The 26,712-nt window shown below is 51.1% G+C and overlaps 3 protein-coding genes across 12 annotated transcripts; 2 read left to right on the forward strand and 1 right to left on the reverse strand.

Annotated features, from left to right (window-relative positions):
• Positions 1-104: 104 nt before the first annotated feature.
• On the forward strand, positions 105-15,569 carry IFI6 (interferon alpha inducible protein 6). 6 transcript variants are annotated; one of them, XM_067543275.1, is made up of 7 exons: positions 105-234; positions 1,378-1,435; positions 9,819-10,084; positions 12,263-12,357; positions 13,607-13,669; positions 14,036-14,197; positions 14,754-15,569. In XM_067543275.1, the coding sequence occupies exons 3-7, from the start codon at positions 10,077-10,079 to the stop codon at positions 14,858-14,860; spliced, it is 435 nt and encodes a 144-aa protein (XP_067399376.1). In that variant the 5' UTR covers positions 105-234; positions 1,378-1,435; positions 9,819-10,076; the 3' UTR covers positions 14,861-15,569. The 6 variants fall into 6 exon arrangements, with proteins under 6 accessions (XP_067399376.1, XP_067399378.1, XP_067399379.1 ...); XM_067543277.1 differs by lacking the exon at positions 9,819-10,084 and having other exon boundaries at positions 107-234; XM_067543278.1 differs by lacking the exons at positions 1,378-1,435; positions 9,819-10,084 and having other exon boundaries at positions 114-234.
• Positions 2,806-4,960, forward strand: LOC137149758 (heat shock 70 kDa protein 1A-like). The gene has a single exon (XM_067543357.1). It carries the CDS (start codon positions 2,911-2,913, stop codon positions 4,861-4,863), a length of 1,953 nt encoding a protein of 650 aa, XP_067399458.1. The 5' UTR covers positions 2,806-2,910; the 3' UTR covers positions 4,864-4,960.
• LOC137149707 (ryncolin-1-like) lies at positions 15,320-25,439 on the reverse strand. Of its 5 annotated transcripts, XM_067543272.1 has the most exons (9): positions 25,251-25,377; positions 24,602-24,718; positions 23,084-23,221; positions 22,046-22,099; positions 21,593-21,658; positions 20,348-20,475; positions 19,130-19,259; positions 17,998-18,132; positions 15,320-16,647 (listed from the first exon to the last, which is right to left on the reverse strand). In XM_067543272.1, exons 3-9 carry the CDS (start codon positions 23,142-23,144, stop codon positions 16,400-16,402), a joined length of 822 nt encoding a protein of 273 aa, XP_067399373.1. In that variant the 5' UTR covers positions 23,145-23,221; positions 24,602-24,718; positions 25,251-25,377; the 3' UTR covers positions 15,320-16,399. The 5 variants fall into 5 exon arrangements, with proteins under 5 accessions (XP_067399373.1, XP_067399369.1, XP_067399368.1 ...); XM_067543268.1 differs by lacking the exon at positions 24,602-24,718 and having other exon boundaries at positions 21,593-21,637; positions 25,251-25,439; XM_067543267.1 differs by lacking the exon at positions 24,602-24,718 and having other exon boundaries at positions 25,251-25,439.
• Positions 25,440-26,712: the final 1,273 nt, after the last annotated feature.

The raw sequence follows: 26,712 nt of genomic DNA on the forward strand, positions 1-26,712 counted from the left end.
GTTTCTCCCAGTGCCACTCCTGTGTGAGAGGGCGGGGCACGTCGAGGTCCTTCGGGTTGGGTGGAGCGGGAGTGTTGACGTCACTGGGGAGTTCTCCCATCCGGGGTGCGGACGGCGCGGTGACGTCACCCCTGGCGCGTCCCGGGAGCTCCCTCCAGCATCCGGCCACTCACGCGAGAGGAAGGAATTTAGGAGGCCGCGCAGAAGCGGAAGTGTCCCAGAAGCCTCCGCGCGGTTGGTTACCAGGAAGTGGGGGCAGACCTCCAGTCAGGCGGCCTAGGGGGAATTTAGCGGGCTTGGGTTGGGGAGGTGGGAGCTAGGGTACGATAGATGGGGAGGGGAGTGGTGGTACTGGGGGGCAGATGGGGAGGAGGGAAGTGGTGGTACTGGGGAGCAGATGGGGAGGGTGGGTGTGGCGGTACTGGGGGGCGGAGGGGGAATATGGGGTGGGGGGCAGATGGGAAGGAGGGAGGGTGGATGTGGGGTGGGGGGCAGAGGAGAGGAAGTTGGTGCGTGTAGATCGATCAAAGGCTGAAGGAAAGTGGGTCTGAGAAAGGGAGGCAGGATTCCGTGTGCATAACTCGAGGAAAACCTGAGACTTTAGTTTTCTTTGCAATGGGAATTTGCCCCCATTCCAGCCATCGATGGCCAGCTGCTGATGTAACGGCACTTCTGCAAGCCTGAAGCATAGACAAAGCAAGCTGCAGCTTGCATTGGTATCAAGTACAGAAGTTAACTCAATACATTGGATCCCAGAGAGAGAGGATTTTTAAAACCCAACCTACATGGCACTTTGTTTTTTACATTTCTGTCAGAGAGGACAATGAAAAGCCATTAAATCAGTTTCACTTTCAGGTTCTTAAGCGATGCAAAATTTTAAGTTTCAGACACTACAGGGGAATGTTCATTAGTTAAAAAATTGCTTTCTCTAAAGTTTTAAAATTAGAAAATCCCTTTTCTCATTTGAAAAAATTATACTTTGGGCCAAATTTAAATTCACAGCACCTGATCCACATTAAACAATCAAGATGGCAGCTTGTGGAGGAGAGAGGGTAGATGTAATTTTTATTAAATTAAAAGCACTTATGCATTTTAATGATTTGCACTTGTATTGCTACAGTAATTAGAATGTCTAAGGCCTAACTATGTTTGAAACTTGTCCTGATTCCAGCAATTGATGAAACTACACCTGGTGCAAACTTTTACTTTACTTTACAAAGAAAGCTGAAATTTGCAATGCCTGTCCTTATCCAGGCTTAACAGTTGGCTTGTTCGGATCATAGTGACAAAGAATGCACAGTACTGGTTTCTGATTCTTGTGTGTCATATTTCAAGTTTGCACATAATTGTATAATTTCCTACTGCTCTCCACTCCAGGGAGGAACACCTGAAGTCTCTGGGGGAATTGCAGTTTCAATATACTTCATAAAATACGGTAAATCTTTAGCACATTTTAATAGAAGTAGTGACCATGAAATTGGAGGCCCTCACTGCAATGCTGTGGTGTTGAATCTTTCCCACAATGCATGATCCTTTGTCAAATGCATGACAAAGTGGGTTGCAGCCCACGAAAGCTTATGCCTGCAGAAATGTGTTAGTCTTTAAGGTGCTACAGGACTCTCATTTTTGCTGTATAAGGACTAACACAGCTACTCCTCTGGAACTTTTCACCATGTAATAACCCTGTATCTCATTCCACAGAGTCTGTTTTTTGATGTTTGTGACCAGCAGTATGGATAGTAAATGGTTTGGAGGTTCAGGGAGTACGAGAAGTTGCCAAAGAGAACTTGATTCAGCTTCTGTTCCCTGTCACATTCTAGGGTTCTTCAGAACCCTGTCAGTTACTTCAGTAAGTTATGAACAGATATTTCCAGTTTCTAACTCTCCTTGTGTTCAATGCTTTGTGAATAATGAGCTTGCTTTTTGCAAGTCATACAAATATGTTTCACAGAGATCACTCGTCCAGTGCTGAAATGCAGCCATCTCTGGGCAGGATCATGCTAGCTGTTAACAGCCACTCAGCAATACTGCATGAAGATCACTCACCCAGCATTGAAGTTCTGCTGTCTCTGGAGTAGGGCATGGTATGGCCTGCAACAGTTTTGTGCAGGGAGGAAACCCAGTCCAGTTGAAAACTAGGGAGACAGCATGGACTTAGCTAGACACTTTAGCAAGCTCCATCCATCCTAATAATCTGTCCAAATACCCAGGCTGACCTCCAGATTGGAATGTGTGTAGTTCAAAAGATCCCATGGCATTTTTTTCCAAGAGTATGAGCATTAAAGCCCTAGGTTAAGACTTTCAAAATTGACTAGTGAAGTGCCCAACTTGAGGAATGTTAAAGGGGCCTGGTTTTTGGAAAGTGCTGAGCACCTGCTTATGATATGATTGTTTGATCCACACATTCCAATCTGGAGGTCAGTCTGGATTTAATTCTGGATGTTTTCTGGAAGGCTGGTCTTGCTGTTAAGGCATTAAGTTAGGATTTAGGGACTTGAGCAACCCACTTTTCCACCTCATGATCATGTGCCAGCCCCCACGGTGGGATGGCTGCTAAGATCATCAAAAGAACACTCCATGGTTAGTAAAATGGACAGAGCTGAGGGATGCACCCAGAGTATCAGCCGTTATTGGCTGAAGTCCTTCAACTGTATTGTGACATGTCTGTTGTGAGGTCACCAAGGTGTATGCGAGGGGGGCTGGCTGCACACTACATTGATCAAGAGAGGCAGCCAGGAGGAAGAGCTGCCAGCACAGCTGAGTGGGAGAGGACCCAAGGAAGGGGCTACCACCAGCCCTGTTGAGGGGAACCTGAATCAAAGAAGGGGTCACCACCTGCTCTGCTGAGGGGAATATTATGAGAGGTTACTAGCCTGTGAAGGGAATCCCTCTTTGGCAGAGTGTAACGTCATGGAGAAGAAATCATCCAAGCCTGCACTGAAACACCCAGCAATTGGTATTGACTTGGGCACCACTAAATCCTGTGTGGGCCTCTTCCGAGACGGCAAGGTGGAAATAATCGGTAATGACCAGGGTATCCGCACCACACCCAGCTGCGTGGCCTTCACTGAGGCTGGGAGGTTGATGGGGGATGAGGCCAAGAACCAGGCAGCCCTCAATTCTCCTAACATCATATTCAGTGCCAAGCGCTTGATTGGCCGAACATACGAGGACCCCGTTGTGCAGGCAGATGCGGCGTTCTGGCCCTTCCAGATTGTGGGAGCTGAGGGGAAACCCCAGGTGCAAGTGTCCTACAAAGGAAAGGAGAAGGCTTTCTACCCAGAGGAGATCTCCGCCATGGTTTTGGGTAACTTGAAGCAGATGGCTGAGGACTACCTGGGTCACCCCATCACCCATGCCATTGTCACCGTGCCAGCCCATTTCAATGACTCCCAGCGCCAGGCCACCAAAGATGCCGGGGCGATCGCTGGCCTCAGTGTGCTGAGGATGCTCAGTGAGACTACAGCTGCTGCCCTGGCATACAGTCTGGACAACCCTCCCAGTGGAGAACGCAACGTGCTTATCTTTGACCTGGGTGGAGGAACCTTCAACGTGTCTGTCCTCACGATTGATGGGGGCATACTCGAGGTGAAGGCCACCACTGGGGACACCCATCTGGGAGGAGATGATTTTGACAACTGCCTGGTGAGCTTCTTCATAGACGAATTCCTAAAGAAACATCAGGAGAACATCAGCAAGGACAGGAGGGCTGTGTGGAGACTCAGGATGGCCTGCGAGGGAGCCAAACGCACTTTATCCTCCAACCTCAAAGCCAGTATTGACTTGGATTGCCTGTACAAAGGGATCGATTTCCATGCAGACATCACCCGGGCCCAGTTTGAGGAGCTTTGTATTGACCTCTTCCAAAGGACCCTGAAGCCCGTGGAGAGGGCGCTTCAGGATGCAAAGCTGAGCCAGGCCCAGATCCATGATGTGGTCCTGGTGGGCGCTTCCACCCGCATCCCCAAGATCCAGGAACTGTTGCAGGATTTCTTTGGCGGCCGGCAGCTGAACAAAAGACTCAACCCGGATGAAGCCGTTGCCTATGGGGCAGCTGTTCAAGCCGCCATCCTGATGGGAGACAGGTCAGAGGTCACAAGGAGCCTGCTCTCCCTGGACGTGGTGTCCATGTCTCTGGGGGTTGAGACGGGTGCAGGGAAAATGCACACCCTGATCAGACGCAACACTGCCATTCCTGCAGTGGTAACTCGGACCTTCACCACCTTCGATGACCACCAGCCTGACCTGCTCATCCGAGCCTATGAGGGGGAGAGAGCTACTGCCAAGGAGAACCACCTGCTTGGCAGCTTCCTTTTGAAGGGCATTTCCCTCGCCCCTCGTGGCATGGTCTTGGTTGAGGTGACCTTCTATATTAATGCAGATGGCATCCTGACGGTATTTGCCCTGGACAAAGTCGCCGGAAATGCCAGCCCCGTCATTGTGGATGCCAACAAGGGGAGACTGAGCAGAGAGGAGATACAGAAGTTAGCGGCGGAGGCTGAGAGATACCAGGCGGAGGACAGGACACATAAATGGAAACTCGCCACCAAGAACTACCTTCAGTCCTGCGCTTTCAGTGTGAAGCGGACCTCAGAAGACGTCCTTAACTACTTCACCTTGCAGGCCAAGAAGAAGATGATGGAGAAATGTCAGCAGGCCTTCTCCTGGCTGAGTCCGACTGCATGGCTGAAGAGGAGGAGATCAGGCCCTATGAAAATGGTCATGGGGAACTCCCTTCCAGGACTTAAACGCCTCAGTAACAGCACCACAGGTGTCAACAGAACAAAATCAAATAAATTCGTGGTCACCACTTGCAGCTGGACTTTCCAGTTTACCCAGACTACCACCGTGATCTACCCATAGGTCTCCTAACAGGGACCCTGGGCTTGCTGGTTGCTGTTGATTTACCTGGATTTACCATCTGATATAGTCAATTCATAAATGGGACCCTTCCATGAATAACAACCATTGGCCTCAATAAATTCTGCCTCTCATACATGTCTACACAGTGCATTTACTAATTAACGGGCAAACAGCATGCTCCATGGAGTGTATGCCACAGATGTGTTTTGGGCTGGGATGTTCAAAGGAACCTAAGAAAGTTAGGTGCCAAATCCCATTGAACTTCAGTGGGAGTTGGGCACTTAACTTTCTTAAACTCCTTTCAAAATACTGGCCTTGGTGTCACTGTCATTTGTGTAGGGACTTCTGAACATGTTTGGGGGTTTAATGCAGAACCTATAGAAAATGTGTCCTTTTCAAAGGATAACCTAGAAATGTCCAAACTTTTATAGAGCAGCTTTGCTTTAAATATAAAATTAACTTGTTTTAAGGACAGATTCTAGTCTGGTATGCAAGGGTAAATCTGAAATGACTCCATTGATGCTAGCAGAGTAAGGGGCAGATTCTAATCTCAGTTACACTGTGGTAAATCTGGAGTAACTTCAGTTAAGTCAAAATAGTTAGGTCCAGATTGTGATCTGCTACCATGGCTTAAATCTGTATTGACTCTGGAGATGCATATCTTTTCAGATACATCTCCTCTGTAATCTAAACTGCCCATATCTTTTCAAATTAATTGAGTCTGTCCAGGCTGCCAAAACAGTTCCTTAGCTTTGGATCCCTTCCATTTCTTCTATATCTAATATGCCAACATTACTAGATCTGTGAAAGATGTTTGCTATGAAAAAGGAAAAAATCCACAAAACTTGTCAACTCACCTGTGTGCTCTGTGACAAATATAAAACTTATAACGAGTTCAAAGAAAGGTCGAGATTCATGGTCCTCTGAAAGCCAAAATTGTTTTTTAGTGACTGTGGTCAAGGGAATAAAAGATCTGGACAGCTGGGTTCTCAAGATAGTTTGCAAATACAGCCTATACTCTGCATTTTTCCTGCATAGACATCATTGCTTTCTGTAGAACATGAATTGAAGTTAGCATCCTGCTGCGAATGATGCAAGATCACGTCAGAATCATCATCAGCAGATTGTAAAATAACATAAAACAGTCTAACAGAGTATTTTCTCATCTTGTTTCACTATGCTGCCCTCTGCTGGGGGGAATTCTAACCCCTAACGAAGATCCATCTCTCAAGTGGTGAAGGACTGTACTTTAAAGGAGGAGGATCTGTGGAGGAATGATTCTCAGGATCTCCAGAGATGAGCCTATGCCTATGATCCTGGTACCATCAGCTCTAAGTGGCAGCCCCCTACTGCTTGTGTGACATGAGAATTCTTATCGCTGGTAACAACAGAAGGTCAAATAGGCCTAGTCAATGCACAATTTATACTATACTAGTACAGTCAAAATGTTATAATCCCTGCTCACCTCCAGTTTGGAAGCAGTTACACCGGCATAAAGGTGTTTTATCCTAGTATAGCTTACTCCTGTTCAGAAAGAGGAATAGACTGTTCTGGTATAAACACATTGTACCTGTATACCTGCTTCTACACTAGAGGTTGTACTGGTATAATGATCAGTTAAAATAAAAAAAATCATACCTCTAACCAGCCAAGATATACCAGTACCAAAACTGTAGACCAGGCCTGAGTCTCTCTCTGGGGCCATTTGGTCTGGTGTCTAGAAGGACTCAGGGTCGGTTATGGACTGAACCACAGATAGGAGCTAGTTCAGGTTCTTGATGGAGACAAGGGGCTGGGATACCTCCATCCAGAGATTAATGCCAGAAGAAAGGCAGGACACTTTCCAAGAGGAGGAGAGGAATCAGCTGGCACGGTTCCCAAAGTAACTGCATCTCTGACTGGAATGGAGCAAACAACTGATTTTTGTTTTTTAGTTTGGGCCAGGGTGGATTGATGTAAATCATTGTTTTAAATCATGATTTACATCACCAAGAGAATATCATTGATTTAAATCAAGTTTCCCACTGATACTTCTTCACGTATTTCTTAAACAATGGTGCAGATCTGATCACTAAAACACGTTAATTTACCACTCAATACAGCATTTTACAACATCTAGGAAAGTATACTTTGTGTCATTTTTTTAGATAACTTGATTTTTATTAATTTAGGAAATAGTACATAATACTCATTACCTGTGTCAAGCTGCAGATGCAGCAGCAGTACATTAGGAATGGTAAGAACTAAATCTCACACACACAGACACAATAGAAATTTTATTTTATTAAACTAAATCTTAAATGTTACATAAATGTTTCACATTTGCAAGTACAGCTGTCTCCTGAATTTCTGGCTGGCGGCTGTCCTTGTACTCTTTTTTTATTAACTCTAACAGGCAAGTCATCACAACAGTAAACGTACGTTGTCCTTTAAACTTCTACAACTAGCTCTCATCTTCCCTACTCCCACTGTCATTTTTATTCATAGACTGGAACAGAAATACGAGTTTTCCTGCTTTTTCAACTCCCAGTCAATTTCTTAGTTTTGAGTGAATAATACCAAATGATGAAAATGTTCTCTGCCTGCCCTCAGAGGAAGCTACTGTTGTGAAAAGTTGGCTTAGTAACTGCAGGAACTCTGTTTCAAGATGCCTGGCTAATGATTTCCACCAATTCAGGGGAGTGACTTTGTTCAAAGCATCATCAGTAAACATGTACTGTTTAAATGGTTCCACTTCAGCCCTGAAATTTATTATGAGTGACATAACTGAGGAGTGATTTTGAGATGCCCATGCCATGGCAGCAGCATCTTCTTCAGAAGTTAGGCATCTACCTTTATATCTGGGGTTGAGAATGTTCACAAGAAAACGAAGTGGAGTTTAGTGCTTGATCCATTGCTTCTTTATTGCCTGCAGTTTAACTTTCTGGTGAGATTCCTTTCTTCAATGTCTCTTGAAGTGCCTTCCAAATTTCGACAGCGTCGGCAATGCAGCAACAATTTCTCTGAAGTTTATTTAAGGTTATGAATATAGGCTTCAGTATACTGAGCATATCCTCTACATTCCTCTTTAAGCCAATGTTAGATGCTTTGCATGAGATACTTCCGTCCATTTTATCACGGTTTTCTTCACAAAGTTTTATGAGAATAGGCCAGTTCTTAATAAATTATTCAAAATAATCAACCACAGAATTCCATCGAATATCTTGAGGGAGAATTAGTTTGGATCTTCCTGCTTTCTTCAGTGAAGCTGAAGCAAAATGGTTGTTATGGAAGTATTTTGCGACTTCAACAACATTTTATTTTATTCCTGGAGAAGACGAACTTAAGTCTTTGGCTAAAGGATGCATTAAATGGGCACTGCAGCCATCTGTTATTAAGAAGCATCCTTCTGTTTCTTCTTCTAAGTATCTTCTCATCTTTGCCATGTTTGCAGCATTGTCTGTGACAAAACTGCGCACGTGACAGCTGAATTTTTGTTCACGGTTTATTGCAGCTTTCACTGCCACTTCTTTTAAATGTTCTGTTGTGTGGGCATTTCCCGATGTATCTATTGTTTCTGAAAGATATGTAACCTCATCTCCTGCTGTCACACAGGCACGTATTACTGGATCATAGTATGCATTGCTCCACCCATCAAGGCTTAAACTGGTAAATTTCCCCTCAGTATTTCTTGCACACTGTTCAAGTTCTTTCTCATGCACTGTATTTAGCAACCTTCCACCAATGTCTGCGCTACCAGGTGGAGTGTAACCTGGTCATAAGGACTCAACAATGTCAATGAAGTGTTTATTGTTAACAATGCGAAAAGGAGAATTTGTGGCATAAATGACCCGAGCAATCTCTTCATCTATGGTGTCTTGTTGGTATTTGCTGGTCCTTACTACAAACCCATCCATGGTGGTGGTTTTACTGGATGATTGGAATCTTTTGCTTGCTACTGATACTTTGTTTGAAATACGTTTAGTTGCAGCACTGCTGCTAAAAGTACCAACGGATGACTCTGAAGTTGTTGCAGACAGTCACAGTCAAAGCCTCTTATGCTTAAATGGGATCCTAAAACAAAATTCAAAAATGATTTTGAATAGTTGTTCTTCTCAGTCCTTCTCACTCTATTGTTCAGTTGGTGATTTACATTTTTTTCAGCCAGGATGCAGATCTGATTCCAAATTACCACAAAAGCTAAGACTGACTGCATTCAGAGTGCACTTAATTTTGGAGTAAGCCCCATAGAACTCACTGGCACTTCTGTTTTTCGTGAAAACAAGTATAGGATGGGGGTTCCCTTGGGAAAGCTGAGTTATGCTGAAGTAAAATAGGGAATAGACTTATGGCATCACCATTATGATCTGTGACTATGATGTTCCAAAATAAGGGGCATGTATTATGTAATATAAAATAAGAAAATGACACCCAGTGGCAACTGGCAACTCTAGATTTCTCTTACTGCAGCTTTCTGTACTGTATACTTGGGTGATAGATTCTAAACCTAGTTAACTAATTAAACAAGCCATAAGGATTAAAGCTAAACTTTTTTTTCTAACAGCATCCAACATAGCAATCAGCTTGGGAATTTACTTGTTAAATCACACTTATACTAAACGGCATGGAGAGAGTCTTGATGAATGATGCATTGCAAAGTGAATTATTTAAGTTACTAACCAGTTGATCCAAATTGTACTTCAGACATATCCACATCTTCATCCACATCATTTTCTCCCAATGAGCAATTTTCATTATGATGTTTCATTCTTGCAACTAGGCCCTGCATCTCCTTCTTGCACTGCTTACGCTTGACACATTTTCCTTTTTTATCCTGGGAAGGAATTTCTTCAAAATATTCCCAGATAGGGTCTCTCTTACGCCCAGAAGCCATGACCGTTTTTCTGTGGCAAAAGTGTGGGGGAATATAGGAAGCTGTGTGTGTACTGAATAATGTCTTCCCTTTTTCTTTCCAGTCCACTCCACTGTTCCTGTCTACTCTGCCTCCACCCTTTGTCTCTCTGTCTTTAAGACAGGGTTTTAACTAACTCCTCTGCCTTGCTTGGCCCAGCTCCACCACCACATAAGCACAGAACAACAACAATCCTATCCAGCCTGTGTCTTTCTTTGCACATGTGACTTTAGTCTGCTGAGAAACAGATGAAAGCCCCGAACTTTCAAGAAGCAAGAGCTGGCAGCTAGGCTGGACAGACTAGAGCCATTGATTCATTTTTATGAGACTGTAAGTGTAGGTTTAGCATGTTTATGATAAGATTTAATTGTAACTGTTATTTTTTAAATGAGAAATTTAGTATTTTACTGATTTAAAAAAAAATCTGATTTAAATTAAAAAAAAATAAATCATTGATTTTTATTTAGCCTGGTTTGGGCGCTTAAATTCCTAACTTTGTCCGGGGATTGTAAAGGTGTTAACGGGCCACTTCACCTTGAGTGGTCCCTTGAAATGTGTGTTAACTACTTATGCTAAGAAATCTGTTCCACCTTGTATTTAGCTGTGACACTTGGATTACCTTACCTTTCCCTGACCTGAAGGAGAGTTCGGTGTAAACTGGAAAGCTTGCCTCGCTCATCAACAGACAGACAAGTCCAATAAAATATATTACCCTCCTTCCCCGCCCCACTCCCCTTTCTTTTCCAGCTCAGTCGTGGACTACAGGCACCTGTGTCAGGAATGCCATTATCTGATGCCTGTGGAAAACAAAAGCCATTATTTAAAGTGATCCTGCAGCGATAGCAGGATGTGCTCCCTGTAGCATCATCCAAGTGGCCTCTGTTTACAAGTAAAACAGTGACTGATTTCCCCCCTTGACTGCCAGCACTGCAGATTCGCCGTATTGGAAGCTAGTCTACAGTGACAGCTGAATGCTTGCTGCTGTTTTGGAGAAGGGAGGGAGGGACCCAGCTGCCACTGCTGGGGTCTGGGAGGGTAGCGGAGGGGCAGCTTCCACTGCTGAATGGGGACGGAGAAGACAAAGAGGTGAGGCAGTTTTTGCACCTGTTCGACTACAGCAGCTGTGACTGGATCCTCAACTCTCCCGTCCCCCCATTGATGGGGTGTCCAGCTTTGGCACGGGGAGGTGTGTGGGGGGGCGACTGTCGTGAGCAAAGTTACTGATGTGCGGGGTGTACGTTTGCAGGATCAGGTGCAAAAGGGGAAAGTGGAAGTACCCCAAGTGCTGCCATGTACAAAGGGGAAGTGGTGGTGGTACCGGGGGAGATGTTACTGTTCTCTCCAAGTGCTAGTGACCGTGGCTGGTACCATAGGAAGTGAAGTGTTTGTAAGTGGCTGTGGATGTGTGCTTTTTAAATGGAGGAGGTCCCTTTAAGACTGAGTCTCAGTTTCCTGGACTCATTAATCTCCTTCCAGCAGAAACTGAATAGCGTGTCCGGATGAGAGAAATGAAACTTAAACAGCAGCAGGGAAATGGCAAGTGCATTTCGCAGATAACCGTCACAGCTCAGGACGGGGAGGAGCAACGGGTTGGGGATGAAAAGGTGCCCAAATCTGCTCTTTAGTCTACATCCTGATCGCAGGGAGGTGGCTTGTCCGACTCCCCGTGGTAGCTGTGCCAGGTAAAAAGGCGGCGCAATTAAGCTCTTTTGCTCAGTAACAGTGGGTAAATGCAAGGCAATTGCACTAGGTTGGAGAGAGAGACTCTGGACTGTGCAGAGAGCACAATTTGTTGTAGGATTTTAAACTCTTAGGAGTGACAGTTGGGGTCGGGAAGGAATTTCTGTCCAGGTCAGATTGGCAGAGATCCGGTGGGTTTTTTTGCCTTCCTCTGCAGCATGTGGCACGGGTCACTTGCAGGTTTAAACGAGTGTAAACGGTGGATTCTCTGCAACTTGGAGTCTTTACCTCTTGATTTGAGTAACTCAGCCAGAGGTTGGGAGTCCGTTCCAGGACTGGGGGTGGGGGGGAGAAGGGGAGGAGAGGAAGGGTGAGGTTCTGTGACCTGCCATGTGCTGGAGGTCAGACGAGATGAACACGATGGTCCCTTCTGACCTTCAAGTCTATGAGATGTGAGACTGGCTTGTAATGCACGGCCCCAAATCCCGTGGAACGGACAACTTGTCCTTTCAATGTATTTGTGGTATTTCCCCCCGAATACCCTTCTGAGGGGTAGGGTGACCAGATGTCCCAGGTTTATAGGACAGTCCCAATATATTTGGGCCTTTTTCTCATATAGGCACCTACTACTTCCCACCTCCAGCCTGATTGTTCACACTTGCTATCTGGTCGCCCTCCTGTGGAAACGATTTGGGGAAGGTTAGGGTTTACCTGTCATCTCCAGTAGGGGGCAGTGGTGCATGCGCGCACACCTCCCTCCCCGCAGCTGAACTGCAGGTAGTGGAATGGTAACCGGTGGGAATGAGGGTGTCACTTTCATACTTGCAGGAGGCAAACCCACTCAGGCGCCATGTGGCAGCAATTCCATCTCCTCCTCCTGGTGTCTCTGGTTCTGTCCAGGGGCTCTGCTGACCAGCTGGAATGTACGTTTATTTTTGCTTATTCCCCTTCCTCCCTCCCTCTTCTCCCCCCCCCCCCCCCCCCCCAATCAAAATCATCTTGGTGCTGGAGCCAGGTGCTACGTCAGCAGCTCTGGCGACTGGACGCTTCTGCTTTCTCCTTGGCATGGGCAACGGCATTGATTGCATGGAGGAAGTTTGAAATCTGTCATGTCCCTACCCTGGGAATTTGTCCTCATGGCCTCTGCAGTCTTAGCTCTTTTCCATGCAGACCCCCTAAACGTCTATATGTGTGCGCCATGGACGCTTGTGTGAGGGATGCTGTCATTGCCCTAGCGTCATAGGCTGGCATGGTATCTTATAGGTGGCATAGTAGCACTAAGGGCTCTAGTGAAGATGACATGAAAGCTTCTCTTCTCAGAAACTCCCAGTTTCCTGAGACTCTCCAGGACTGGCCTCTGCACCAGAAATGGTTGGCTGGTTGTTTTAAATGGCTTTTCTTTTGTGAGTTATAGCAGCTCATCTCCCTACAAGCACAAGAAGAGGGGCGGGGGGAAATACTCTTGGGACCTTTATTTAGCACAGTTCCATAAGTGAAACCCAGGGGATAAAATGCTGAACTCTGGGACCTGATCCTGCCAGCAGATCTCTACACCCACATGGATCTGAGTGCCGGACCAGGCCCTGGGTGTGGAAATAGCTTAGAAGCATTTCTGGACGTTCCAGAGAAACCTGGCTTTGATTTGACCAATGGGACAAGTCCAGAAATGTGGGCAGAGTGAAGACTGACAAATTGTCAGACAGATAGAATTGGGAGAGGCCAGAGGAATCGTATGATACTGTGTTGTTTGTGGAATTAAAGGCTGTGTTGTGATACACACACACGAGAGTTCTATGCAGAGTTATGGTTCCGAGCACAACTTTAAATGTAGCCTTTTCTGGCTAGAAGGCCCTATGGGGCAGCACTCAGATCACTACTTCACCCAGGAAAAAATGGAGACAAGGCCCCTACCTCTTGTAGTTCATAATCGAAGGCGCTACCCCCTTCACCCAGAGACGTCACTGAGGGTTCTGCATGAATGTCCATGTTCCCATGCACGGATCTGACTGCAAAATCGTGACCTAAACAAGCCTCTCTCCCCGTGACAGAATCCCTTCTTATTTTGTAGATGCAAAAATAAACCAACATTAAAACACAAAACCCCACCCACATGCCTTCTCTCACCCAGAAGGCCCAGTAATGCTAACGCTGTTTCTCTGCCCGTGTCTTTAGATGAAGAAGAGGAGGATGGCTGTGGACTCATAGATGCTCTCCCGTACGTGGTCGTGGGAGGAGGTGGGTTACTGATGACTCTCTGCGGTGGAGGCTGGGGTGGGAGGTGGGCAGAGAAAAAAGTGCACAACCCTGGAGCATCCCATCCATACAACCCCGGGGAATAGTAGATGGTTTTGTAGCAGTGTGAGCATGTGTGTGCGCTGAGTTTGTCAGTTCTCCCCACAGCACAAGGCGGGGGTGAGGGGGAGGGAGAGCAGCTGAAGTCTAATGCTCCAGACAGTCCTTAATGTGTCAAATGACGCTGTGTAAACCAAACGTGACCTTCCTCCTCTGTGGCGAATGCCTTACTCGGGCCAGGCAGTTTGGGTTCCAAAAGGAGATTGAAACTGAAATGCCTGTGATCTAATCTGTCTCTCTTTGCTCTAGCTGCTCTGGCGTATGGAGGACCAGCCATGCTGGGTATGTTGGGGTTCAAGGCCACCGGCATAGCAGCCAACTCTGTGGCCTCCTACTTGATGAGCTGGTCCGCTCTAAGTTCTGGAGGCGGCGTGCCAGCCGGGGGAATTGTGGCCACGCTCCAGAGCCTTGGTAAGTGGGACGTGCCGGGAGGCTGCCCCAGGTACAACCAGGGCAATGGACGTTTCAGACCCAGTGTGGGCTTTTAAAGAGTTTCCCCCCCTTTCACGTGCCTCTTTCACTCAGGATCGTTGTGATGGGGGGTGGTTTGCAAGACGAGCAGGGGGCTGGGCATCATGGCATTTGGGGGGTTCTTAGTACCCATGGTACAGTTGTGCCTAGAGGGTCCACCTGAGATCAAATGTCCTTCATGCTAAGTGTGGCATCAGCATAGTGAGAGAGAGAACCCCTTCCCCAGGGAGTTCCTGTTCTAAATAGCCAAGACACAGGACGGGAGGGGAAGCAGAGACGGGGTGACAGTGATTTGTGTACAGCAAAGTCAGGAGCCGTGACTCTGGCTTGTGTAACCCATGAGATCAGGGTGGGACTCTGTGAGTCTCAGTAGTTCAGTAGAGGTCAGGCCGGCTTCTCGCCTGGAGAGTGCGGGCATTGGATCCCTTCCCTGCCCGCCGGATTGCTTGGGATCTGCGCTGGCTAATCACTCGCCTCTATTTTGTGTGTGTTCCAGGGGCTTCAGCAGGCAGCACGGTCTGGGGGTCGATCGGCAGCAAGCTGGGCTTTGCTGCCCACCAGAATTACTTCTGCCTCAAGAAGCAGAAATCCAAGAAGCAGTAATCCCCCCCAGCTCCCCGCTCGCTGGCTGTCGGGAAAGCTGGCGCTGGGCTCTCGCTGTCATGCCTGAGCACTTATTGAGGGAGCCATAGCAGCACCTAGGGTGATTCCATTTTAGTTTGTAGCTAGCCCGGGCCGGGATCACTTCCCTGCCTCTCTCTAGCACTGTAGTGGCTAAAATTCCTTCTTCTCTACGCACTGGTGTCTAGAGACCCTACCCTTGCACATGGACTTCAGCGCAAAGACCTTGTGGACCGATTCCTCGTCACTGGAGAATGGCCCTTACATCCTGCGTGAGTGCCTATTCTCTGGCCTGGCCACTGGCGTGTTCATGTCCTGGCCCTTCAGCATCCAAAGGGCACGGCCGATCAGGAGCCCAATCTTGCTGACCTTATGTGAGCCACCCTCCTTCACCCGAGGCGTCTCACTGCAACCAGCGAGCGCACTCAGGCTCACCGACTAGTGCAGCTAGCAGGACCAGCGCCCCACCTTCCTTCACTCTGCTGGGAGGGGGGATCTCAGAGGAGCGAGGGAGTGGGTGAAGGGTGCACACACTAGATAAACTCTGCTGATGGCTCAGTTAGAAACCAGAGTACAATTTAGATAGAGAAACGAGTTGTTCACCTGGGGACCTTGGGAGTTCTCCTGGGCCTCCCCTGTCTGTAATGAGACTATCTCCCTGGTTCTGAATAAAGCTTTGGGTGCAAACATCTTCTAAAAATTGTAGGCACTTTATTTTCAAAAGAGAGCTGAGAGGTACAGGCCTATCCACCAGCCACCACTGAACACAGACAGGTCGGACCAGTTTTTCAAGCGCTCAGACCACTGAGATCTCAGCTGCCCCTTTGCGAGCTGTAGGGCCAGACTTTGGGTGGAGGTCTCTTGAAAATCTGACACCCTCCCTCCCCCATCCGGCGGAGACTGAGCCCTGCTGAAAACTGGGGCTGGCGGGTGCTAAGCAAGATGGTAAAATGCCAGCCCCGAGTCATCACAACCACCTTCACTGCAGTAGCTTGGCATTGAGCCAGAATACAGCTGCACTCGGATGGAATGAGTCTGCTTCGTGGGCGGTGTTTAATATAGTAACACTTTACATTGCTGTCGTGTTCCCCCTCCCAGGATCTCAGAGCCTCCTAGGTAATATATTGAGCTGTGAGACTGGCTGATATTATCACCTGCATTTTACAGAGGGGCGGCAACTTGCCCCCGGCTCAGACAGCAGGTCAGGGGGACCTGACCCCCAGCTCATCTTCCCTGTAGCAGAACAAGCAGGGGTTTAAGTAGAGGGAGGTGGAAAAGAGGGAGTGGGGGGCTGGGGAAATGCTTCTGCTTTAACTCCTGGAAACAGCCCCCTGCCCCCGGCCGGACTGGAGCCTGAAGGGGAGCCTGAATTGCAGGCTGCAGTACCACAGCAGCCCATGAGGTCCCAGCTAATGGCGAGTTCCCAGTTTACGAGCCCAGCAGAAGGGGTGTGCAGCTGCCAGGAGGTCCTCGGGGAAGGTTCCCTGTGTCGTCAGTGCAGTCCCCAGAGAGGGAGGCTGCCTACTGGGGTCTTATTTTCATGTCCACGTATTTGTAAGAGTAGTGGTACCCCTTCCCGGCGAACCAGTTGATCCCGTTGGCGTAGGAAGTGTGTTCACCTTTGAGGTACAGCCCGTTGAGGTTGGAGGAATGGCACTGACTGTACCACCAGCCGCCTTTGTGGAGGAGGGCACAGCTGCCCCCATGGGTGTCGTGGTCTTTGTCCCGGGTGGAGAACACCAGCCCGTTGTGCCCCGAGAGAGAATCTCCTGCAAGGGGAAGAAGGCAAATGCAAATGGCTTGGCCTGCAGCATCTTCGCTCCGTGCCCAAACTCACGGCCTTCACCTGAGAGCAAAGGGCTTTCCCTAGCTGCAGTCATAAGAGTCTTGCCTAGGTCAGCGGTTCAAATCCAGCTCATGTCTCTCTCCCTGTTATTTATTAGTAAGAAGTATCCCGTATGGGGCCCCGAGTCACACCTTGCACAGTCATTTACACTAGTGATAGGAGTGACACCATGCTGATCTGGCCGCATTTTACACTGCCAATGCTGCCACGGAGTGCAGGGCCAATGGCGAAGAAGTGGTCCTTACCCTGGCTGACTGGTGTGAAATGGGTTTGATGGATCACAGTCCTGTTTCTAGGAGACAGGTGGAGCCCCCATGCCCCTGGAGTCCCCCTCCCCAGTGTGGCCACGTACCCAGCACCCCGCCGGAGTTGTAGTCGGGTGGCCAGTGTCAGCTCCTGCAGCCACACTTGGCCGTTTTTGGTGCACTAACTTGAGCAGAGCTATAGGGTGTACGGCAGCCCGAGCAGAGATTCACATCCCCAACTGCAGCCTAGCCGGACCCTTCAGTGCTGAGAGGAAGATGCTGCTTCCTCGACTTCTTAAAGTGTCGCGAACCGTCCTGGAGGTGAGGGGCGGGGACGTCACCAGCAGGATCCCGAGGAAGCGGTTCCCACCCCCAGCCTTGCTGAAGGGATCCTGACCTGCAGCACGCCTTCGCCCTCCTCCTCCAGGGCTGGGCTTCCCCACCCTGCCCTGCAAATGCACCCTGCCTTGACACTGCTGCACCCCCTTGGGCCGGACAGCTGTGACTGCTCTCCCCACACTATCTGCCGGTGGTGGGCAGGGCCCTGCACATCTGCGGCTATCCCCTTTATATCGGGACCATTTTTGTGGCTTGAGGATCGGCTGCGGATCCAAATGTTGTATCTGTGCAGGGCTCAGATGGGGGGGCTGCTGGTTTTTCCTGTGACTTGCTCTGGTACCCTTGGGGAGACTGCCAGCATGGGGACAGAGCCTCGGCTGATTCACATTGTCCTCACCCCAGTCCTTTAGGCCAGGGAAAGACTGTCCCTTGGTGACGAGCTAGCCTCATGGAACAAGCTTTCCCCGTCTGCAGTTCTGGGTTCAGACACCGGAGAGGGCCCGCTGCTGGGCGGAGGGCCTCACCCCTGCGATAGTCGGGTGGCAAAGCCACTAGGGCGAGCTGGTGCACTTCTGGCACGGCTGCCTGTCTCTGCTCAGGACAGGCCGAGGCGTGTAATAGCAAAGGGGTGCCCTGGTGACCCCGATCCCCCCCCTAGCAGTCGGCAGGCCTGAGTGAAAGTCACTCACCCAGGGTACCACCCACGTAGGAGCCCAAGGCCAGCCTGTATTTTTCCTCTTCGCTCTGGATTTTGAAGCTGCTGTACTTGGCGAACGTGCCCGACTCGTTGAAGTCCCTGGCGTCAACCCGCAGCTGGTAGGTCCCTGACGGCAAAAGGACAGCCAGACGTCAGAGGTCCAGCCGTGGCATGGGACCAACACGATAAGGGGCTGGGTGGAGACGGGGGAGGATGCAGGAAGCTGCAGTGCCCCTGAGGGCCAGGGTCAGGCTGGAGGCACAAGGAGGGGAAACCCCAAAGGAAATGGGGGCTGGGATGGTGCATGAGGGCGCGGTACAGGAGGGGCTAAAGACTGGGTTGACGTGGCGGGGAGCTGAGCGCCGGAAGCACCTGCGGTCTGAAAGGGGGCTGGACTCCTATGATCACACCACAACAGCAAAGCACACCAGGGGCGTCAGCTCAGAGCTGGGAGCCGTCTCCTTCTGGAGCTGACTAGCCAATACTGAACTCTGCTTGGGGGTCACCCTTTTTCTAGGAGCCTTTCCCAGCATGCTCTGCTGCTAGGAACCTTTCCCAGCATGCTCTGCTGCTAGCAGGCCCTTTAAACGCTGGCAGCTCCAGGCCCCCCAGGGGCCATTTTGCCTCTGGCTGCTGCAGGTTAGATGTCTCTCCTGTCCCCAGGGGGAGTTGGTAGCTGCCTGTCCAAGCAGGCGGGGCATTGCTCAGAAGGCTACGTTCCGCGTTGGTGCTTCCAGCCACACTGAACTGGCTGCGTGGGCAGCAGCGAGCAAAGGGCTGCGTTGGCTTCCCAGCTGATCAGGAAAAGGCTCTCCGGGATGCTCAACTCCCAGGGCCAGGCTCCCACCCCTGTGATGCTCGGGGTCGCTCTGTGAAAGTCAGTGACTTTGCACCGTTGTCATGGAGATCAGAACCTGGCCGGCCAGCCGCCCACCCCTTACCTCACCCGTTCTGCTGGTCTCCCCCTGCCCGGTTCGGTTCCTCAGAAAGGGGCGGATGGAAGATCAGCACGCGGCGTGACGGCATCGCTGCAAATCACATGCTTCTGCCTCCGTCCTGAGCCTCCCCTGGCCCTCTCCCGGTGGCTGCGCCAGCCCCAGCTGGGGGGCGAAAGGGCTCCTTACCGGTGCTGGTGAGAAGGTGGATGTTGTTGTTGCCCAGCCAGAACTCCGATGCTTGGTTTCCAAACCCTCTCTTGTAGGACTCCCAGCCCCGGTAGAAATCCACTGACCCATCCTGGCGCCTCTGGAACACCTGGAAGGCAAGGGGCGGCTCATGCAATACAGGCATGACATTCCGAGCTGGGCAGGAACCCGTCCTTCCGCTGAAGCTGCGGGCCGGCTCCCAGAGTGTCCGATGTCCCTCCTTCAGATGATCTCAGTGAAAACCAAACAGACACCTCCCCACTGAAGGATCTTGTATGGTGCCTACTGCCACGGGGCACCAGCTGGGACTGACCCCCTAGATCTCCCTCGCTGCAGGCATAAGGGCTCTGTGGTTGGAGGCAAAGGACTGAAGAACAGATTTGCAACAGTGCTAACACCCAGCTGCACCTATGGCATCACCCCCGGCCAGAGATTAAAAGCACTGGGTGGCTGTGAAGGGGCATGGCCAGGCTCCTGGAGAAAGGAGACTAATGAGCTCTTCTGGGCTCGTTAGCCCTAATAAGGTGCATCTGTAAGGCTTTCTCTGGCTGGAGGGAGCTTAGAAAGGGTAACCCAGCCCCAGGAAGGGGTGGTGAGCAGGAAGAAGACTGTCATGACGGAGACAGAGCAGCCAAGAGAGCGAAGGTCTCAGGCCTTCCTGCCCCTGCATGGACCAGCTGCCAAGCAGGGTGCCCGGAGTAGAGGGGCTGGAGGCAGACCCTGCTTAAAAGCAGCAGAGACAGGCCAGCTTTGCCTTTCTGTTCTCTCCCTGTGATTCCCCTCCCGGCAAGGGGAAGCAAGAAAAGATCCCTCTCTTCATTCGTTTGGTCTGGAGAGCCCCTTGTGCGCTACGGACAGCGGGAGGATGTTCTAAAGAATGTGGCCTGGGGTCTGGTGGGGACTCTGGGGAGCCTGGGGCGCACCCCCCAGCAGCCAGCGTGCTGAGCTCTTTGGAAAGACCGGCTACCTGGTGCCTACACCAGAGACGAGCTCTCCTGAACATTGGGCCCAAACTCCCCTAACCGGGGCCCCCAGCAGAGTCTTCAACCTTGTATGTGAGCCAGCCGCCGACCCACTGACCCACTCTGTACAATGGGGGTTGTTATCAGGTAGGTGGAAGCCTGCGTGGAGAGGTTTATTTCTTCCAGCAGCCTCTCCTGCCTTGGCCTGCTGGCCCCAGTCAGTAGCAGGACTCACCAGCCAGCCTCCCCCATCCGTTTCCATGTCACAGAAGACGGTCAGCATTCTCCCCGGCTGGGGGTGGATGGTGTACCAGCCGGTCAGTGCCACTCCATGCTCCAGCAGCTCCTGGCAGTTCCTGGCACCTGCCCCTCAGGGGAAACACCAGCCGAGTGAGTTCTTTATGGACACGGCCATTAGGGATGCTAAATCCAACACAGGGGATGGGGTGGGGGGCAGGGGTGACATCCCAGAGCACCAGCCACTCTGTGCTGGATGAATCCCTACCGCTGAGCAGTGGGAATGAATGAAAGACATTGGCTTTCACAGCCATCTGCTGGCTGGCTGACAAACACACCGCGATCAGGGACTCGCAGAGCTGGGCAAAGAACTTTTCGGTTCACGGGCCGAAAATGAACATTTTCTGAAATTTTTTGCACACTGAAAAGCCAAAGAAAATTTTGGCTTGGGCTGAACAGAAGCTTTGTTTAGATTCGATGCCGTGTTCAGATTTTTTGTCCATTTTGAGATGTGTGACTGTTTTAAATACGACTGGCAATGTGGTGGCAAAAAAGTCATTTTGAACCAAAAATCCAAACGTGTTTAGAAAGTATCAAAGTGAAATGTTGGGGGAGGGAGGCAGGGGGATCAGGGTTTGTTTGTTTGACTGAAACAATGTGGTGAAAGCAATGCAAATCCTGGAAACATTTTGCTGGCCTGGAAGCAGCATTTTTCACAGAGGAGAAAGTCACCCCGCTGTGATCTCAGAGCTGGCCCCGGGCTGTGAGGAGCTGGGAGACAGCTGGGTGGGTTCTCTCCAGCTGTACTGAACAAACACCTGCAGGTGACATCAGAAGTGCAGGTGATGAGGGTGGGGTGAAGAATGAACTAGCTGTGACCCGGCTGGTTTATGCTAGAGCTGATGGTAGATGCATTTGAGAGGCTTTAACTGGGTTTTGATGATGCTCTGGGTCTCTGGAGGAGTAAACTGATGCTAGAGAAAAGGGGCTTGTCATAACGTGACGGGCAGCTGTGTTGGGTGGCACCTTGGGATGTTGTTGTGGGGTGGCTGGGCTCACTTGGTGGCTTCCCTTCATGCTAATCAATTGTTTCTCCTAGAGTTACTCCCTTAGCTTAGGTGGTAGCGGCCTGTGGTTTTGGTGCAGAAAGTGCAGGGTTTGATCCCCAGGGATGGCCTGTGTGTTCACAGCTGTGTTGGTGCACTCCCTGGGGGTAGGGTTTGCGGCTGAGGAAGGCATGTACCTTGCTGTGGAGAGCTGTCAGGACCAGCAGAACTGCAGGCTTCTCCTGTGGGAAGAGAGACGCAGCCTGTGGGAAGGGGAGAAGAGGGGGAGAGGTTTCCGCAAGCTCTGAAGAGGGCGGCTCTCCACCGTCACAGCAGCGCGGTGACAGGACCTTGCAGGGGGTGCTGGCAGCAATGGGGGGTGGCAGGGGATCTCGGTGACGAGGCCAGACTTTCATCCCCAGCAGCTGAGTCCTTTTCCCAACGTGGAGTAGGGCCAACGTCTCTCCTCCAGAGCAGAGGAGGCGGGGGAGGTGAGAACCCCTGGGAACGCAGCACTCGGATCAGTTTGCAGGCAAGAGTCCAGACGGGCCAAGGGAGTTAGCAGGGCGCAGTTGGTGGATAGAGCCATGAGGCTTCCAAAGGGGCCCGAATCTGCATCCTGCCCTCCCCCAAAGTCCCAGCAAAGTTACCTCGGTCTCCTTTGGGTCCAGCCTTCCCCAGTGCCCCGGGGGAGCCCTTCTCGCCTGAAGAAAGAGACCAGAGACACGGGCATGGTTCCCTTTGTTGTGCCTTTAGAGAGACCTGACCACTGCGTTTAAAAGCCACACAATGCGGCCGGGGAGTAGGGAGCAGTCGGGCTGGGGATTTCCAAGAGGACCCGGCGTCTTTTGCTTCTAGGTCGTGAGTTCAAATTCTGCCCAGGTTGGTACCGTTTATTGGCTCGGGTGAAACGAGTGAGCAGGTCTCAATGGACAGGGGTGTGTTTGCTAGGAAAAATCCCAGAGGCCACGTCTCTTGCCCCTGGCCAGTCACTGGGTACTTGGTTCACTCACTCCATGCAAGGGATATGGCACCAGTGTTTTAGTGGCAGAAATGAGCAGCCAATACCTGCTGGGCACAGGTTCCTCTTTCAAAGTTCTGCTGCACGCTCTCCTGTCCCCACGTCCTGCCTTGTCCGGTCACACAGTAAACTCTGGAGGGCAGGGACTGTCTGGACAGCACCCAGCCCCCTCCCACTCTGATCTGTTGTGGTACCTAGGATCACTGGTAATTGTAAGGCGAGCCGGAGAGCCAGACTCCGCCGTACAACTCGCCCCTGGATTCTGCAAAGCTGTCTGACACCGTCTATGCTCCCGCTGAAATATCACCAGAAGCCAAACGCTGCTTTCCCTCGCATGGCTTGAAATGCCGCTCAGTCCAGCCGCTCGGCGCCCCCAGTGTGCGCGCCTGAGGAGCACCGTGCTCTGGAGTGGAGCGCTAGGGCTGGGAGTTTCCCTCAAGCGGTGTCCTGCTTGCCTCCCGCTTTCCATCCGCCTCCTCTGAAATGCAGCTTGGCGACCAGCTCCCCCGCCTCTCGGCACCTGTCGGGTTAGCTAGCGCTGAGCGTTCACATGGAGTCTGCCCATCCCTTTGTCTTGCCTGGGTCTGGATGTCTGTCACTAAGAGAACAACTCTGGCCTGCTTTATACTGAGGCTGTGACTGCTGAGTTCTGAGAGCATCCTCTCACCTGCGGGCCCTCGAGGGCCTGGATCTCCTTTAGCCCCAGGTAGGCCGTTTGTCCCTGGCATGCCTGGAATTCCCGGGATCCCTGGCTGGCTCTGGAAAAAGATCTTGTCTGCTCCGCACTGGGATAATCCCTTCAGCTCTGAAACAGGCAGAGAAGCAGGCTGGAGTGAAGAGAACAGGGGTACAGCACAGGGCCAGGATGTGACCATGGGAAATGCTCACAGAGCCAGGAGGCTGAAACTGTCTAACGACATTTAGCCATTCGCCGGCCATGTATCTGAACGGGAACGCATCTCTTGTCTGAAGCATGGTAGCCAGTCCATATCCGGTACAGCAGCCTGACCCGCTAGCTCTGCCACCTCCTATGTGCAAGGAATACGTGGGCCTGGGATTCTGCAGGAAATGTAAAGGGTCTGGGAAGGCGCCTGCTCCGTCGGCCCAAATCTCGGCCTTCATTGGTTAAGGGTTTAGCTGGCCAGAGTGATAGGAAGCAGATGGATCAACCAGGACAGGAGGGACAGGCAGCCGAAAGTGAGATTTTTTTTTTCATTTTTTAAGTGAGAATAGAATTAAACATCCCCTCCCCGCACCAGACAGTCACAAATGGCAAATGCGGGTAAATTAAACCTGAACCTCCATTATGCCGATCGGAGAAACCTCGGCGCGCAGAGGTTACGTGCCTGGCGTCAGATGATCCAGCAAGCTGGTGGCAGAGCCAGGGATAGATCCTAATTCTCCTGACTCCCAGCCTGTGCTTTCACCCCTGGATACCCTCCTGCTCACCTGCCAGGGACGGTAACATTGAGACACGGGAGGGGTCGGGCCCTGTGTCAGATTTCAGCTGGAGATCAGTCCCTGTCTCTGAACTTCTACCAGTCTTCCATCTTGGGAGAAAATCTGCCCGTTTTAAACATTAGGACGTTTAAAGCAGCGGTTCTCAGCCGCTGGGGGTACACAGAGGTCTTCCAGGAGGCACATCAACTCATCTAGCTGTCTGCCTAGTTTTACAACAGGCCGCATAGAAAGCACTAGCAAAGTCAGTACACACTAAAAACGTCATACAGGCAGTGACTTGGTTATGCTGCTCCATGTGCTACGCTGCAAGGGGAGTACAGTATTTATATTGATCTATTTATAATTGTATGGTAAAAATGAGAGTCAGCAATTGTTCAGGAATCGTGCGCTGGGCCACTTTTGGATTCTTATGTCTGATTTTGCAAGCAAGCTCTGTGGTTTGTGAGGTGAAGCATGGGGTACGCAAGACAAATTGGACTCCTGAAAGGGTACAATAGTCTGGAAAGGGTGAGAACCATTAGTTTAAAGTAATAATTAAAAATGGTATGGGGTGGGGAGGGAGGAGCTGGGTCGCCCTGGGAAGTGTGGGCTCATAACAACTCTGAATGTTTTCTGAGCCCCCAACAATATTCTAGGTATTTCTCCATCCAAGTAATGAGACGCTCCCTGCCCCAACAGGTTCTGAAGCAATATTTAACAGGAGATAAGAGCAGAATGTCCTCACCAAATTAAGAGGAGGGAGAAGCAGGGCAAACATGGCTGGGACGCTTTCCCCTGGTTACACAGCCAGTGTAGCTGTGCTCATTGGATCTGTGCTGTGCGCGCTGGTGGGGACGGGCAGCTGTCAAGGAGAAGGGAGAAAGGCCAAGGAGGAAAGGACTGTCGTCTGACTTCAGCGAGAGCAGTAGCATTAGCCACGTTTGGCAGATGGGGAAACCGAGGCACGGAGTGATTGTCACCCAGCGAGTCGGCGGGCAGAGCTGGAATGGGCCCCCAGAGTGACCACAGCTAAAACACTCTAGACAGGACAATTCACCTCTGGAGCCACTTCTCCTGTCCTTCTGACGACGTGCAAAATGGCCAAGGTGTTAATTCCCCGTCAGGGTCTCTGTGCACCCCAACAGCAAGAAGGAACCCAGCCCCCGGTCAGGGTCGGGGGAGCAGCAGGGAGCTCCCCAGAAACGCAGCTGCCCGGCAATGCCACGCTGCAGCCCTGCCTCAGGAACCGGCTCCCTGCTGGAGCCCATGAGCAGGTGGCTGAGTTTGGCCCTGAGATTTGTAGGGTTCCAGAAAGCACCCCTAACCCCCACTGATTTCCCGGGGAGCTGCTGGCTCTCAGCTCTGCTCCGAATTCCACCCCTCCAGCTACTCACGTGTACAGCAGCTAGACTCCTCTGCAAAGCCGGCTTGGGGGGCGGCAGCAGCCAGCAGAAGCACCAGCGTGAGGGGAAGGCCCGGGCAAGCCTTCATCTTGTCCTACTGCCCCAGGCTGTTACCCCTCCGGACGCCTCTCGGCGCCAGGGCTGCTCTGCCCCTTTTATACTCTGCCCGCTGGCTCTGAATAGCTCCCGCAATGGGGGAGTGAGGCAGGGGTGACCTTTCCCGCTAGGAGACCGTACAACAGCCAAACACCGGGTTTGTGTAACGCCTGCTCTGCCCAGGGTCAGCGTGTGGCGCAAGAGTTGGGCTCAGAGGCTCCTGACAGTCCTCTGGGGGTGGAGGGGCGAGCGGGGGAGGAGCAGACTTGATTTTGCTCTCGGTCCTGGCAGTGTAAATGGTGAGCCGCTCCACTAAAACCAATGGAGTGACACCGGGGCAAAGTCTGTGCAAGGGAGATTGGAAACTGGCCCCAGTGGGGCAGCCTCCTGCAGCATGGAGCCAGGCCCGGGAGGAAGATGCAGGACAGCGGATAGGCATGTGTGTCCCCCTCCACCTGGAGCTGCAGTGGTGGACCAGGGAGGGCCCCCTGCTGCAGGGAAAGACCGTGAGCTGTGCTCCCCTGGGGTTAGCCCCCAGCAGCATTCTGCTAACCTCCTGCCTTCCCCCATCCTGTGTTCAAGGCAATGCCAGCCCGGCAGATGAACCCCTCTGTCCCCTTTCTTGGTGCGTCTGTGTGTTGTGCCCGGCGTGTTCTCTGGCACGGAGCATCTTGGGGCGTTTTTTTACAGGGAGCTGCATGGAGCATCTCGCCGCTCCTTGTCGCTCAGAGCGGTCAGTCATGCCGGTTCGCTTTAGGTCAAGGGAAAGCGACAGACGATGACGTGAGGTCTCCTGCTCACAAGCAGCCTCTCAAAAGAAAATGGAAATTGTGGCTCAAAGTGGCTTCTGGTCGGGGGAAAACTTCACCGTCCCCACCAGGGATCAAAATCTCTCTGCTGCTTCTTAACGCTCTGCCGGAGGATCTGAAACAAAACCGGAGCGAGGGCTGGCTCCCCCATTTCCCACAGCAGCTACTTCTCCTCCGAGTCAGCACGATATCTAACCCCTCCAGCCAGTGATTCCCAGGGGGAACGTTAACCAAGCCTGAGAAATCTCATCAGCTGTTAGTGCCAATTTACAGATGGGTAAACTGAGGCCCACGGAGCCGATGCGATTTATGTAGATTTCTGGCACGAGTTAGTGGCAGCGCTGGGCATAGAACCCAGCCGTCAAGCTTCTGCTCTAACCACTAGACTGGTACTAAGCTGATGCCGAGGGAAAGTCCCAGGCGCCCCCCACTTCCTCCTTCGACATGCCTCTTGCTGTTTTGTTCTGACTTTACTCCGCTTGTTGCAAGGCACCTTTAAAGCTGGGCCGGGGGAGGATCACTGACTCTGTTCCCACTGAGCAACCGCA

The sequence above is a fragment of the Emydura macquarii genome, unplaced genomic scaffold, assembly GCF_026122565.2.
Source record: "Emydura macquarii macquarii isolate MOO-44397 ecotype Brisbane River unplaced genomic scaffold, CSIRO-AGI_Emac_v2 contig_820, whole genome shotgun sequence".
Lineage (NCBI taxonomy): Eukaryota > Metazoa > Chordata > Testudines > Chelidae > Emydura > Emydura macquarii.